At 35.8% G+C, this 14,728-nt stretch overlaps 1 protein-coding gene across 1 annotated transcript in view; it reads left to right on the forward strand.

The window, feature by feature from the left end:
• The window catches only part of LOC123538511 (dnaJ homolog subfamily C member 10-like), a 42,426-nt gene extending 32,888 nt beyond the window's left edge, over positions 1-9,538 (forward strand). The window contains exons 19-21 of the mRNA XM_045322668.2: positions 2,113-2,241; positions 3,920-3,994; positions 5,066-9,538. Of these exons, the coding sequence (XP_045178603.2) occupies positions 2,113-2,241; positions 3,920-3,994; positions 5,066-5,101 (240 nt within the window). The 3' untranslated portion in view covers positions 5,102-9,538. The remainder of the gene's footprint in view (positions 1-2,112; positions 2,242-3,919; positions 3,995-5,065) is intronic.
• Positions 9,539-14,728: the final 5,190 nt, after the last annotated feature.

A 14,728-nucleotide genomic window follows, 5' to 3' on the forward strand; every position in this document is an offset into this window, starting at 1 on the left:
CTTAAAAACGAACCGACCTATATATTTTATTTTATGATATTATAGATTACAGTAAAACACCACTCGCTCGAGGTCGCAAGGGGATGAGCAAAATGCTCAAGTTATCCATGGTTTCGAGCGACCCAAACATTGACCAACATAAGAAAAAAAAGAGGTTTTTTTTTATCAATTGTCATCGGGGCCATTTACAGTGTAAACGGTTATGCGTAATAATAACATACTTGTGACATTTTCAAAAAAAAAAACGAATTATGAACGTTATCTATGATAGACGTTTCGGTATGTAATTTGTACATGGCACGTACATGTGAAGAAACAACTAGGAGTTTTTTATATTTATTTATCGACAAGTGAATATCAAAATATCGTCTCAATTTTATGAAAAGGCTATATTATTCCCTTCATTTGCATGCAAACAACTGCTGATTAAAATACTAAGATCTCATAACAATCTTCTCGATCCCACAGAAAAGATATTTTAAATAATCAGTAATTGATTGATATTTGCTCAATAAAACTTTTTTCAACCTTTTGTCAATAATCTCATTATCAGAACAAATATACCGACAAAGAAACATTTAAGATAGTCGTAGAATAGATCACGCAATTCTCACGTCGTGTGAAAATTTTTAATTAACTGGTACATTCTGACCGCCGAAGGTGTGAACATTTTTGACACCTTTGCTCGAGTTTGCCAGAAGCAACAAAGATTATTTTATTAATACACAGGGACCAGGTGTCATGCTCGAGCGATCGAGTTATCGACGCTCGACCCAGCCATGTTAATTTCACATAGAACATAGAAGGAAATCGGTCAGGACCACATGAATTGCTCGAGCGAGCCCGGGTGCTCGAGTCATCGATGCTCTAGCAAGCGGTGTTTCACTGTATATGATTATTTAAAACTGTGAGAAGTTTCATTAAAATCTACTTTATAGAATAATTTCTGTTTGCGAGATTGTCATCATATTTGTGATTTTCCTATAAACACCCATTGTGAAAACTTGTGTGAGATCCAGATGTTTCAAATCAGTCTAGCAGTCTAGTAGAGTGCCTTCTTCTACTGCAGGAAGGCATGGGTTTACTCAGTGGCTGCATCATACCAAAGACATGAGATATGATACTTATACATGTAGCTTTCTTGCTTGGAGTTTAGCATAAAGAGGATAGTTAGGGTTGGCCAGCCCAGTGTCAGTATCAGGTTACTCTTTGAGGTATCATGTCATGTGTCTGAATGTAGGACGTTTTGGCCAGCGGACGTTTTGGCCCGGACGTTTCGGCCTAGGATCTTTCGGCCTAGGATGTTTTGGCCAGGCATTTTTTGGGGGTAGGACGTTTTGGCCAAAAATAAACTGTGGTTCCATATCATGCAATTATGGTCTGGAGATTACTCTAAAGGATGTTATAGTCAAAGAAGTATAAAAAACATTTATATTTATAGCTCTTTGTTATGGTGTAAGTGAATAAATTAAACTGATAATAAAACATATCATGGTATTTTATTTTTATTTCTTTATAATCTTTTATATGTATACACATATATAATTATATACATTGTGTATGTGTGTGTGTATGTGAAAATATTTGCCATTTACAACAAATCAAAAGAGTTATGAAAATTAATTTTCTTCACAATTATTTTTCTTAAAAAATGATCAATTATGCTATAACATATTAATATCCAGATCATATTTTGCATATTATGGAAATAAATTTTTTTTTGGCCAAAACATCCTACCTCAAAACTTTTCTTGGCCAAAACATCCTAGGCCAAAAGATCCTAGGCCAAAACATCCAGGCCAAAACATCCGTGGCCAAAACGTCCGTGGCCAAAACGTCCATCCTCCCATGTGTCTACAGCATGATATTCCAGTGAGGCAGCACTTACAAAGTGTGGCAGTGTGTTTGCAGCTACAAGTAGACACTGTAGTTTACATGATTGAAAAATTGTCAGAAAAGACTTGAAACCCAAACACACACATTAATAGGAAAACATTTTACAAAGCTGTACCCTAATTCACATTACAAATTTGGCTGATATGATGTATATTTTGAGAAAATAACATTGTACTTTGATACATATTGAGCTGGACTTCCTTGATTTTTGTATAGGATATAGAAGGAGTAGCTAAAGCAGGGAAAGTAGATTGTACTCAAGAACGACAGCTGTGTCATCAGGCCAGTGTACATTCCTATCCGTCTGTCAGATTTTATTCCGGGTCAAGAGACGGTAGAGCCCAGGTAAGATATTTCTTCAGCTAAAGTATGCTTAACCAAGCTTGGATTACTCCATAAGCAGAGCTAGATACACACAGTCTACTGTTTGTATCACCTAGTATTTATGCACAATTAGACAATATTTTATTTAAGAAAATTTGATACAAGTTTTTATTGAAAACTTGTTCAGAGTTCCGTTTTCTTTAATATCACTGTTTCTGTATGTTTTTCTGAAAATTTATAAATTTGATAAATACTAGGGATGGGATTGAATATTCGAATATTTGAAAATTGGTCGAATATTCGAATATGAAAATCAAATTCGAATATTCGTAAATTTTTGTGTTTTTGTTTTTTTTTCAAAATAAGTATCAGTGATTTTGGGCAATATGAGCATGCTAATTCTACAGAATAAAACCATGTCATGTTTGTTTATCGCGTATCAAAAGATGTCAAATTAACAAGAAAATAGCAATGCATAATTGGCAGGGGCCATCCTTACGGATTAACAGTTTGCAACAGGTGTGAATGTGTCAAAAGATTGCCCAATTAACAAGAAAATTGCAATGCATAGGTCATAGCTACGGATTAACAGTTTGTATTAGGCGTAAATGTGATATCTTTTTATCTTTTGTTCATTTTTATTGGCGCCTGTTTTCAGTATTCGTTCCCATCCCTAATAAATATTGATTAAACTAAAGCAATGTGAAGACTGTATCGAGTCTTTGTTTATCACTGACTGGTGTTTAACTGACTTGAATGAAGTCAATACTGGTTACTGTTCAAGAAAAGATACAGACTTGTGATACTTATTTAGACTTTGTTAGGCGATTGTCATCTTTAATATCTTTGCATACATTTAACTAGTGCTCAGTGATTAAAAATAGTTCAGATGTTGTTAGTGAAGTGTGCCAAGATGTTGTTAGTGAAGTGTGCCATCATTAGTTATATTTTCGTTTATGTTGAATTCTGTTACTTTTTAAACACAAGTTCAAACTTACTTTTTACAACTACATTTCTTGCAATTTATCTGATTGTTTACAAATATGTTTGTTTCACATTTAAGTTAAACTTATTGATTGCCACGCCCCCCCCCCCCCCCCCCCCCCCCCCCCCCCCCCCCCACCATGGCCAAGTGGTTGAGGTTGCTGACTTCGAATCATTTGTTCCGTACCAATTTAGGTTTGAAACTCAACTTTGGGTGTAGAATTCTATGAGGAAGTCATTGACCTGGCATATTGAAGGTCAGTGGTTCTAGCTCGGTGCCCACCTGCCCCTGAAGTAAAGCCCAGAGGAGCATCTGAGTTCTTCCTCTACCAAGAAAACCTGGAAAGCTGCCATGTGACATATATCTGTGTCATTGTGGTATTAAATGCAACAGAATCACATTTACTGTACCAATGAAGTGTTTATGAAATGAACCGTGCCATGAGAAAACCAATATAGTGGCTTTGCGACCAGCATGGATCCTGATCAGCCTTTGCATCCGCACAGTCTGGTCAGGATCCATGCTGTTCGCTAACAGTTTCTTTAATTGCAATAGACTTTGAAAGCGAACAGCATGGATCCTGACCAGACTGCGCGGATGCGCAGGCTGGTCTGGATCCATGCTGTTCGCATACCCACTATGTTGGTTTTCTCATGGCATGGCTCATATATTTCATGCAGTTTCAACAGTTAATAATAAGATGTTTTATTACAGAATGCCTATGGCTGGGATATAGTTAGCCAAAATGCAGAGGAAATTACAAATTTTGTGAAAGAAAATACTCCAAAGGTAACAATCTTGAGAAAAACTTTAATTTCTAGCTATGCCTCCTTTGAAGAAGAGGGAATATTATTATGCTCATGTCAGTATATCTGTCTGCTGTAAGACCATCTGCTGTTAGACCATTTGACCTTATTGTTTTGGTGTTCAGTAGATCAAAGGTCTTCGGAAAATAGTTTGCCTTCAGTTATGAAAGAACACTGGCGTACAGTTGTTTTACTTCATACAATGATTGCTTGTGGTCTGTAGAGAACCCTTACTGCTTTGCAGGTCATTAGCTCAAAGTTCAGGGTCACAGGGACCTCTAGAGTGAAAATGGTTATGTTCAATACTAAATGCTACAGTTTACAGTCAACTTCCTAGGATGATTGCCTGTGAAAACCCGTCATTAGTTCAGTAGATCAAGAACACTGTGTTCTTGAGACAGAAAATGTTTTTCTCTGAATTACTAGAGAAGGCTTTAGCCTACTGTTATCACACTTCAGGGGATGATTGTCTGTGTTGAGCAGATGACCGCAGTTGTTTTGTGGGTCAGTACGTTAAAGGTCAAGGTTATGGTGACCTTTAAACTGAAAGTGGTTTCTTCTCAGTAACTTAATAACAATTTGTCTACTGCTTTAAAACTTCATAGTGATTGACTGTAATCAGTAGATGTCTTCTATCATTTTGGGGGGTCAGTTGGTCAGAGGTCAAGGTCATAATGAACTATAGACTGGACAGTTTCAGCTCAATATCTAAAGAACGCTTTGGCCTTCAGTCTGCCAATTCCCAAGATGATTGACTGTGGTCAATAGATGATCCTGTTGTGTTTTGGATTAGTGGTCTGGGGAATGAAAATGGGACAGGCCATCATAGAGGGCATATGTGTTCTTGTTTTCTAGGCATTTCAAGATTTTGTTGTAACAGTATTTTTAGATATCCATGAGAACTATTTCAAACTGATTCCCAGTCAAGGTTTTAAACCAGAATTGAATGGATCCAAACTAACTGGATTCAGGTTTTTGTTTGTACAGTGTTCTTCAAATTGTATGACAAATGGAATGATATAAATAATGATGAATAATGTATTTTTACTTTCAGAGAAAACACATTCAACAGGATCATGACGAATTGTGATACATCGATTTGCCACCAAAAGTTCAAAATATACCAATGAATCTTAACGTGTGATACAGCGATTTGCCACTGAATGTTCATTGTGATATCATAGTTTACCAGTTTATCTTACATATGATACAGTAGTATACTGAAAAATCTGACAGTGATCTGAACAAGTTTTAGCAAATTTTGAGGGCAGATGAAAAACTATTGTACTTTGTTCTTTATTCATATACATTTACAATAGTTATGCATTCAGCCCTCGCTATGCATTTAGTGTTCAGCAATACTATTGCTTTATTATTCCTTTGCTATGAAATGTATGTTTCATTATTTATGTAATATAAAACATAAATGAGCCGTGCCATGAGAAAACCAACATAGTGGGTTTGCGACCGCATCCGCGCAGTCTGGTCAGGATCCATGCTGTTCGCTTTCAAAGCCTATTGGAATTAGAGAAACTGTTAGCGAACAGGATGGATCCTGACCAGACTACGCGGATGCGCAGGCTGGTCTGGATCCATGCTGGTCGCAAAGCCACTATGTTGGTTTTCCCATGGCACGGCTCAAATTAACATAGTTTGGATTTTTTCTGACATGACAAGATTTTGAAAATAATACCGCAGAGAAAGCCAGTTGTTACTTTAAATTTTCAGTATTTGGCCAGTATATTTTATAGATCTGTATAGATTGTTAAGTAAAAAGTTACAGAAAAACATCAGTACTTAGTATTGGTTGAAAAATTAAATTATCTGTATACATGCGAATGTTTCATTTCGTATTGTCTGTGATGAACAGTTTAAAATGAAAGTAAATGATTTCGTATTTTTAGCTCACCTGTCACAAAGTGACAAGGTGAGCTTTTGTGATCGCGCAGTGTCCGTCGTCCGTCCGTCCGTGCGTGCGTGCGTGCGTCCGTAAACTTTTTGCTTGTGACCACTCTAGAGGTCACATTTTTCATGGGATCTTTATGAAAATTGGTCAGAATGTTCATCTTGATAATATCTAGGTCAAGTTCGAAACTGGGTCACGTGCGGTCAAAAACTAGGTCAGTAGGTCTAAAAATAGAAAAACCTTGTGACCTCTCTAGAGGCCATATTTCTCAATGGAACTTCATGAAAATTGGTCAGAATGTTCATCTTGATGATATCTAGGTCAGGTTCGAAACTGGGTCATGTGCGGTCAAAAACTAGGTCAGTAGGTCTAAAAATAGAAAAACCTTGTGACCACTCTAGAGGTCACATTTTTCATGGGATCTTCATGAAAATTGGTCAGAATGTTCATCTTGATGATATCTAGGTCAAGTTCGAAACTGGGTCACGTGCGGTCAAAAACTAGGTCAGTAGGTCTAAAAATAGAACAACCTTGTGACCACTCTAGAGGTCACATTTTTCATGGGATCTTTATGAAAGTTGGTCAGAATGTTTATCTTGATGATATCTAGGTCAAGTTCGAAACTGGGTCACGTGCCTTCAAAAACTAGGTCAGTAGGTCTAAAAATAGAAAAACCTTGTGACCTCTCTAGAGGCCATATATTTCAAAAGATCTTCATGAAAATTGGTCAGAACGTTCACCTTGATGATATCTAGGCCGAATTCAAAACTCGGTCATGTGCCGTCAAAAACTAGGTCAGTAGGTCTAAAAATAGAAAAACCTTGTGACCTCTCTAAAGGCCATATTTTTCATGGGATCTGTATGAAAGTTGGTCTGAATGTTCATCTTGATGATATCTAGGTCAAGTTCGAAACTGGGTCACGTGCTATCAAAAACTAGGTCAGTAGGTCTGAAAATAGAAAAACCTTGTGACCTCTCTAGAGGCCATATATTTCATGACATCTTCATGAAAATTGGTCAGAACGTTCACCTTGATGATATCTAGGTCAAGTTCGAAAGTGGGTCATGTGCCGTCAAAAACTAGGTTAGTAGGTCAAATAATAGAAAAACCATGTGACCACTCTAGAGGCCATATTTTTCATGGGATCTGTATGAAAGTTAATCTGAATGTTCATCTTGATGATATCTAGATCAAGTTCGAAAGTGGGTCACGTGCCGTCAAAAACTAGGTCAGTAGGTCAGATAATAGAAAAACCTTGTGACCTCTCTAAAGGCCATATTTTTCATTGGATCTGTATGAAAATTTGTCTGAATGTTCATCTTGATAATATCTAGGTCAAGTTCGAAACAGGGTCATGTGCGGCCAAAAACTAGGTCAGTAGGTCTTAAAATAGTAAAACCTTGTGACCTCTCTAGAGGCCATACTTATGAATGGATCTCCATAAAAATTGGTCAGAATGTTCACCTTGATGTTATCTAGTTCAAGTTTGAAACTGGGTCACATGCCATAAAAAACTAGGTCAGTAGGTCAAATAGTAATAAAACCTTGTGACCTCTCTAGAGGCCATACTTTTCATGGGATCTGTATGAAAGTTGGTCTGAATGTTCATCTTGATGATATCTAGCAAGTCAAGTTTGAAACTGAATCAACTGCGGTCAAAAACTAGGTCAGTAGGTCTAAAATTATTAAAATCTTTTGACCTCTCTAGAGGCCATATTTTTCAATGGATCATCATGAAAATTGATCTGAATATTCACCTTGATGATATCTAGGTCAGTTTCGAAACTGGGTCATGTGCAGTCAAAAACTAGGCCAGTAGGTATAAAAATAGAAAAACCTTGTGACCTCTCTAGAGGCCATATTTTTCATGAGATCTTCATGAAAATTAGTGAGAATGTTCACCTTGATGATATCTAGGTCAAGTTCAAAACAGGGTCACGTACCTTCGAAAACTAGGTCAATAGGTGAAATAATAGAAAAACCTAGAGACCATATTTTTCAATGGATCTTCATGAAAATTGGTCAGAATTATTATCTTGATAATATCTAGGTCAAGCTCAAAACTGGGTCACATGAGCTCAAAAACTAGGTCACTATGTCAAATAATAGAAAAAACGATGTCATACTCAAAACTGGGTCATGTGGGAAGAGGTGAGCGATTCAGGACCATCATGGTCCTCTTGTTTGCTGAAGGTAGTCATCATTTTAATATGTTTGATTGAAGATGAGACTTTCAGGGGGAAAGATGACCTTGCCCTTTAAAACCCTGTTATTGTGCATGCTTCGAATTATTGGCACAAGTTACAGGATTCTGCCATGTACAAATTTATCTCAACTTAATGTTAGGTATATAATATACCATTTTAAAGATTTGCAATGGTGTTAATTACTATATTTTATATGTCTAAGAAGCCATTTATATGTTTAATTGTAGTCAGGATATGATAGGTCAAAATGACTTGTGTGTGGTAAAATCTTTCTAGAGCTGTTAGTATGAGCACTTTACATTCTTTTTGCTTACCGGTACTATCTGCTAAAAAGATTACTCACTCCCAGAATCATAAAATGTTGAAACCAGTCTCCAAAAGCATAAAATTGAGTTTGGAGACCAGTATGTGGGGACGACCTTTCCCTTCATCATTTTTTTCGTAGAAATATCTGACTTTGAATTTGATTTATGACATGTCAGCTTGGAAATCTCATATTGATGGTAGAGGGTAAAATGGTGATATTTGATTGTGTATTTGTAATTATTTCATGCAGTCATTGTGTTTGTTTATCTGCATTATTTATTTATATTTTTATGTTTACTTTTTAATTTGATGTTGTGTTATTGATTAGTTTTTTGTTTGTTGACGCATACATCGAAAAAAAAAAGTTCTAGAGAGAGGAAGATGTGTCATATGAATTAAGAAATAATATATAGCAGAACCATGTTTGTATATAAATTCTACAAAGAGGTTACACATACATGGAATGATTTCAGGAGGGCCAAGCCCTAGTGAATAATTTTATACAGCTTGCAACAGATTCTGTGTCTAAATACATTAAAACATTGTTCTGCTGTCTTTGGTTTCGATTCTAATATACCTTGTATGTAAAGAGTAGATGGGATAGGGAAGCATTGTTTTATGTGGCATGTATGATGCCATATAGTAGATCAATGTGTCTCCTATGTGAACATGTTATCTATAAGTGTCAGGGAGGTTACATTTTCTGGATCATAAGTTAGGAGCATCTAGATGCCTGCTGAAATATTCTGTGTGCCAAATGTACTACTCGAAGTATATGAATTAAGTGTAATAACATATTGTTATAGCATTTCGATTCTGAAATGTCTGATATATAAAGTAGTATAAAATACTGGATCAAATATAACAGCGTTTTTTTCTCGGAGCCTGTATTGTATGACACCAAAATAATATCAGGATGTGATGTTAGTGTCGCTTTGTTTTATTGACGTTGACAATAAATCTGATTTGTTTCACATTAGAATATGAGTTTAAATGCTAGTTATGTATATTTTATATTTGACAACATTTTAAAAATAGTAACTTACACAGGTAAATCTGAACATATAATGTATAGTTTTTGCTAGGAAAAAGACAATCTTATTATCCCACATGTTTTATACTTTTACATGTACGGTAGATTGTAGTGTTTAATGTGGCATCTGTTCGTCAGTGTTATGACCAGATGTCTAGGATTTATTTATATGTGAATATTATCAAGAAAAAAAACACAGTAAGATTTCAAAACGTTATCAAATGCATGAAATTCCACTTCTTGATAATGGATTATTGACACGAAGGAAGTGAATAAATGGTCTCTGCATGAAGCTTATTGTATTGAGTTAATTGCATTTTTGAAAATAATCATTTCTAGATGAATAGACATGAAATTCTATAACTTAGTATGTAGATTTATGCAGCAATGCCTCTTTTAATGTAACACACAGTCATGCACAGTGACACATTTTCAATATTTTCTGTACAATTTATTGTGATATTTATCTGATGTCTTCCAGATTAATGTTGTCACTTGCAGTTTCCCTATTATTGTGTGACCAGAAGGGGCTTCAAGGAGAGGGCTTATGGTTTATATCACCCATCATTTTAACGGATCAAAACCCAGAATAATGTATAACTTAAAAAAGTACTGAAATATTTTCATGAAACCTGAGTAATATGGTATAGGAGAACTGTTATTCAGATTTGTCTGACTGTCCATCTGTCCTCCCCTCCATCAGTCATAAATGATGGATCCTCTGATAACTTTAAAAATAAAGTGGATATTTTCATGCACCCTTGTTAGACAGGTAATTAGGCTGATAGATTGATGGCAATATGGAGAAGATGTTTTGTGATTTGTTTGCCACATCTAAAACTGCAGTTGCTATGGCTCCAAAAGTTGTTCACATTTTATCAATTTGTTCAAGATTGTATAAGTTCCTTCCGTTAAAGCCCTTTTATTGCTTGGGAATAGATTTGTAGCAACTATTTGGTTTTTAAATTCTTCCTTTCTGTCGAACCCTAGTACTTCATCAGTCTAGAAATCTTCTTTGTTGAAAGCCTTATTATATTAGAAGATTTTCATAAATGATTAACCATGATTAGGAGCCATTGTTGCTGGTTTTATATCATTTCCCCCTCGCCATTACGGATTCTAAACCTTACATGAAATATTTGGAATTTTCTCATGTGAGGAAATCACTCAGCTTGTTTATAGAAGGCAGGTGACTATATGACCTATGGTTGTGTCAGAATAGTGTTAAACTGATCAAAAAAGGAATAAAGGATAAACCATAATTACTATTTGGTTGACTACTGTGATCAGTTTCCCAGAGAGTGGAGTGAAAGATATTGCTAAATAGCTCATAAACTTGCAAATCCTTTTCTTTACTTTTATATCTGTCTTTTTCTTTTCCATTGCTCATGCTAGAATTTATTTTTTCACCTTTTACATTAAATAGGAATATCCTTTGTTGTACATTGCATGAATAGATTACATTACAGAAAAATCTGTTTGTTGTAATATTTGAAAGGATCATATTAGTAACAGGGTTAGGAATGACAGTTCAGGAGTTGTGTAACAGATTTGTGGTAATAATTAAAACGGTGATGCAGTAAAACACCAATTATTGTGAGTAGCAAGGAAATCAGCAGATTGCTGGAATTATTTAGGGTTTTTACTGACCCAAATATGGAAAGTATAAGAAAAACAGTATGAGACGACATGAATTGCTTGTCAGTTCTTGTGCTGGTACCATTGATGCTTGAACGAGAGGTGTTTACTGTAGCTAAAACTGAATCAAGAATCGCATATCATTCATATATTTTTGTATCATATTTTTAATTTAAAGTTTTTAAAAATATTGACCTTATAATGGAATCTCTTAAATGTAAGAATGTAATATTCTGTTCCAGTATTTTGAACTAGAAGTCGTGTATCACAAAACAAAAAGGTTAGGTTGAACTAGAAGTCTTGTATCACAAAACAAAAAGGTTATGTTGAACTAGAAGTCTTGTATCACAAAACAGAAAGGTTAGGTTGAACTAGAAGTCTTGTATCACAAAACAAAAAGGTTAGGAAACTGTACTGTGTCTGTTTTAAATACATTGTATCTTTTAATTGTGATGCTGTTATAATATGAACCATGCCATGAGAAAACCAACATAGTGGGTTTGCGACCAGCATGGATCCTGACCAGCCTGCGCATCCGCGCAGTCTGGTCAGGATCCATGCTGTTTGCTAACAGTTTCTCTAATTGCAATAGACTTTGAAAGCAAATAACATGGATCCTGACCAGACTGCGCGGATGTGCAGGCTGGTCTGGATCCATGCTGGTCGCAAACCCACTATGTTGGTTTTCTCATGGCACAGCTCATATGCAGTGCCCTGTGCTTCTTATTTAGCTAACATAGAAACAAGACTGTGTTTGCAAAATGAACTTCAGACAATAATTATATTATATAAGCCATGCAAATGTTTGCATACATAGCCCATTCATCATTGTCACTTTTGGTTTTAACTTGATTTTTACCTGGAAATGTAAAAATGTCCTTTAACCTTTAGCCAGCTGGCAGCAAGTGGACCAGTGCAGACCAAGATCAGCCTGCACATCTATGCAGACTGATCATGGTCTGCACTGTCCGCTATTTTCATGTAATGTAGTAATATATTTGTCCACATTTTTATGATCATATAAAACAATATTTACAGAGAAAGTTCCTATTTGTCTAGTCTCCTTGTACTTACCCAATGGTAACTGTATAATGGTATTACAAGTTTCATGTTTTTGTTAAAATTTTCCTGTATTTCTGATGTTTTATTAATGTTTATTTAACCCTTAGCCTGCTAGCCGCAAGTGATTCTGCCCATGCAACCAGTGCAGACCATGTTCTCCATTCAGTCAGTATCGTTTTGGAAAGCACCCCTTTTAACAGTTAATGGTACTGTCTAAACTGAAAGATGGGACTAGTTCATTATAGACATTTAGCAGGGTAAGGGTTAAACCATGTCTTTGTTTTTTGTGGTTATGCATTTAAAGGGGCACCTGTCCAGATTTATATTAGAAATTTTTGGCACTAACTTCCAATTGATGACTTAATTATATATATTTGAGAAGTTGAAAGTGTCTTGTTTAATCTTGATTTATGTCCCTTTGAATGTTTGTTGTAGCTTTCAGTTTCCTATGTGCCATTCATTGTTATATATATTTATAATGTTTTATTGCTTACTCCGCTCTGGGATTTTTGACCCAGCTTCACCAAGACAGCGTTCTAAAATTGTGATGTTTCAGACTTTTTAAGTTTTCTGCCTGTATATCTGTATTATAGAAATATTATCTAGGAAATTTTCAAATGTAACTAGATTAGATTTGATTATCAGGCCCTGTTATGATTTTGTGTTTGGAGATTTAGTTGAAATTTTGGTTTTGAAATTATATTAAGAATGTAAATTTATACCTTCGACACAACTGTTTTACATTTGTGTGAATAGTGATGTCAAAGTTAAGCCAAAATCTTTGATGCTATTCCTACAGGTACTATGCTAATTTTTCAATAAAATAGTTAAGTGAGCCGTGCCATTAGAAAACCAACATAGTGGGTTTGCGACCAGCATAGATCCAGACCAGCCTGCGAATCCGCGCAGTCTGGTCAGGATCCATGCTGTTCGCTAACAGTTTCTTTAATTACAATAGGATCTGAAAGCAAACAGCATGGATCCTGACCAGACTGCGCGGATGCGCAGGCTGGTCAGGATCCATGCTGTTCGCAAACCCACTATGTTGGTTTTCTCATGGCGCGGCTCATGTCTTCCTATGTTGAGTGGAGGTATATTGATTTTCTTTGTCAGTGAATTTGTTTGTCTGTTTGTCTGTCTGTCTGTCCGTTTGACGGACCATCTGTTCATCCATCTGTCTAAAATGATTTTTGCGACTTAATGTATTGTACTTTCTGGAACACGCTATTTGAAATGAGTTATTTTTGATGCTAACAAACTTTCATTTTACTTGTATATCTTGAGAAGTGCATAGCGACAAAACATTGATAAAATAGGCTATAGAAAATGTCGGTGTTGATATTTTCAGTAGCAGATTTTCAGAGACATTTTATGCAGACAATTTTGTCAATGGTGATACTAGACTAATCATCACTGAAAACTTGAATGTTAGGACAGTTATGTTGAGGTTGTGTATGTTTGGCAAATTCTATGCAGTTTCTTCTTTACAAGATAGACACCAAAGCCATAACTAGTAGAGCCGCGCCATGAGAAAACCAACTTAGTGGCTTTGTGACCAGCATGGATCCAGACCAGCCTTCGCATCCACGCAGTCTGGTCAGGATCCATGCCGTTCGCTAACGGTTTCTCTAATTGCAATAGGATTTGAAAGCGAACAGTATGGATCCTGACCAGACTGCGCGGATGCGCAGGCTGGTCTGGATCCATGCTGGTCGCAAAGCCACTATGTTGGTTTTCTCATGGCACGGCTCAGTAATTTTGTGAATTGTTGCTTTATTTTGCTAAATCTTTATATAAGATAAATATAATTCTAAGGGTTTCTGTTGTCGTAGAAAAGAACTTTTTTTTGTATGTTTTAAAGGTATAATAGATAATTTCAGTATTATGACCAGACGTGTATATTTTTGCCCCCCAAAGGGAGGCATATTAGTTTTCAACTGTCCGTCCGTTAATTCTTTCGTCACAACATTTACTTTTTGCATGAAGGCACTTTACTCTCGAACCACTGCACCCAGGACCTTCAAACTTCACATGCTGATAGTACTTATTGAGTACACGACCCCTACTGATTGGGGTCACCAGGTCAAAGGTCAAGGTGCTGCAGGGGGCATTTGTCACCATTAGTGACAGCTCTTGTTCCTTTTGTAAAATTCTGGCCTAACCGGATTAAGTTGACAATATGCTGTATATTTTTTAAAGAAATTCTAATGCAGAATAGTTCAATCATAAAAACTTTCTAGTTTATTTGCTTAATGTTGATCTGCTGACAAGTTACATGAAATAAAATAATGTTAACTAAATTACTGCTTTTGGTTTTTCTTTTGCCATCAGGGTGAAATGAGAATCTGAATTAAGTTTGATTATTATTTTATTTATTGAAATCACATTTATGTAGATACATATGTGTAATATTGAACATTATGTGTTACACTACATATGTGGTTGAATTAAAGGCTTTCTACTGACCTGAATTTGAGAGGAGGTCTTCGGTTCAGTGTGAGTTTTCTTGGTACCCTGATCTTGCTAAATGTCTGCTTGCCTGAATACATGTAAACAGAATGTGA

Source organism: Mercenaria mercenaria, chromosome 18 (assembly GCF_021730395.1).
Source record: "Mercenaria mercenaria strain notata chromosome 18, MADL_Memer_1, whole genome shotgun sequence".
Classification (NCBI taxonomy): Eukaryota; Metazoa; Mollusca; class Bivalvia; order Venerida; family Veneridae; genus Mercenaria; species Mercenaria mercenaria.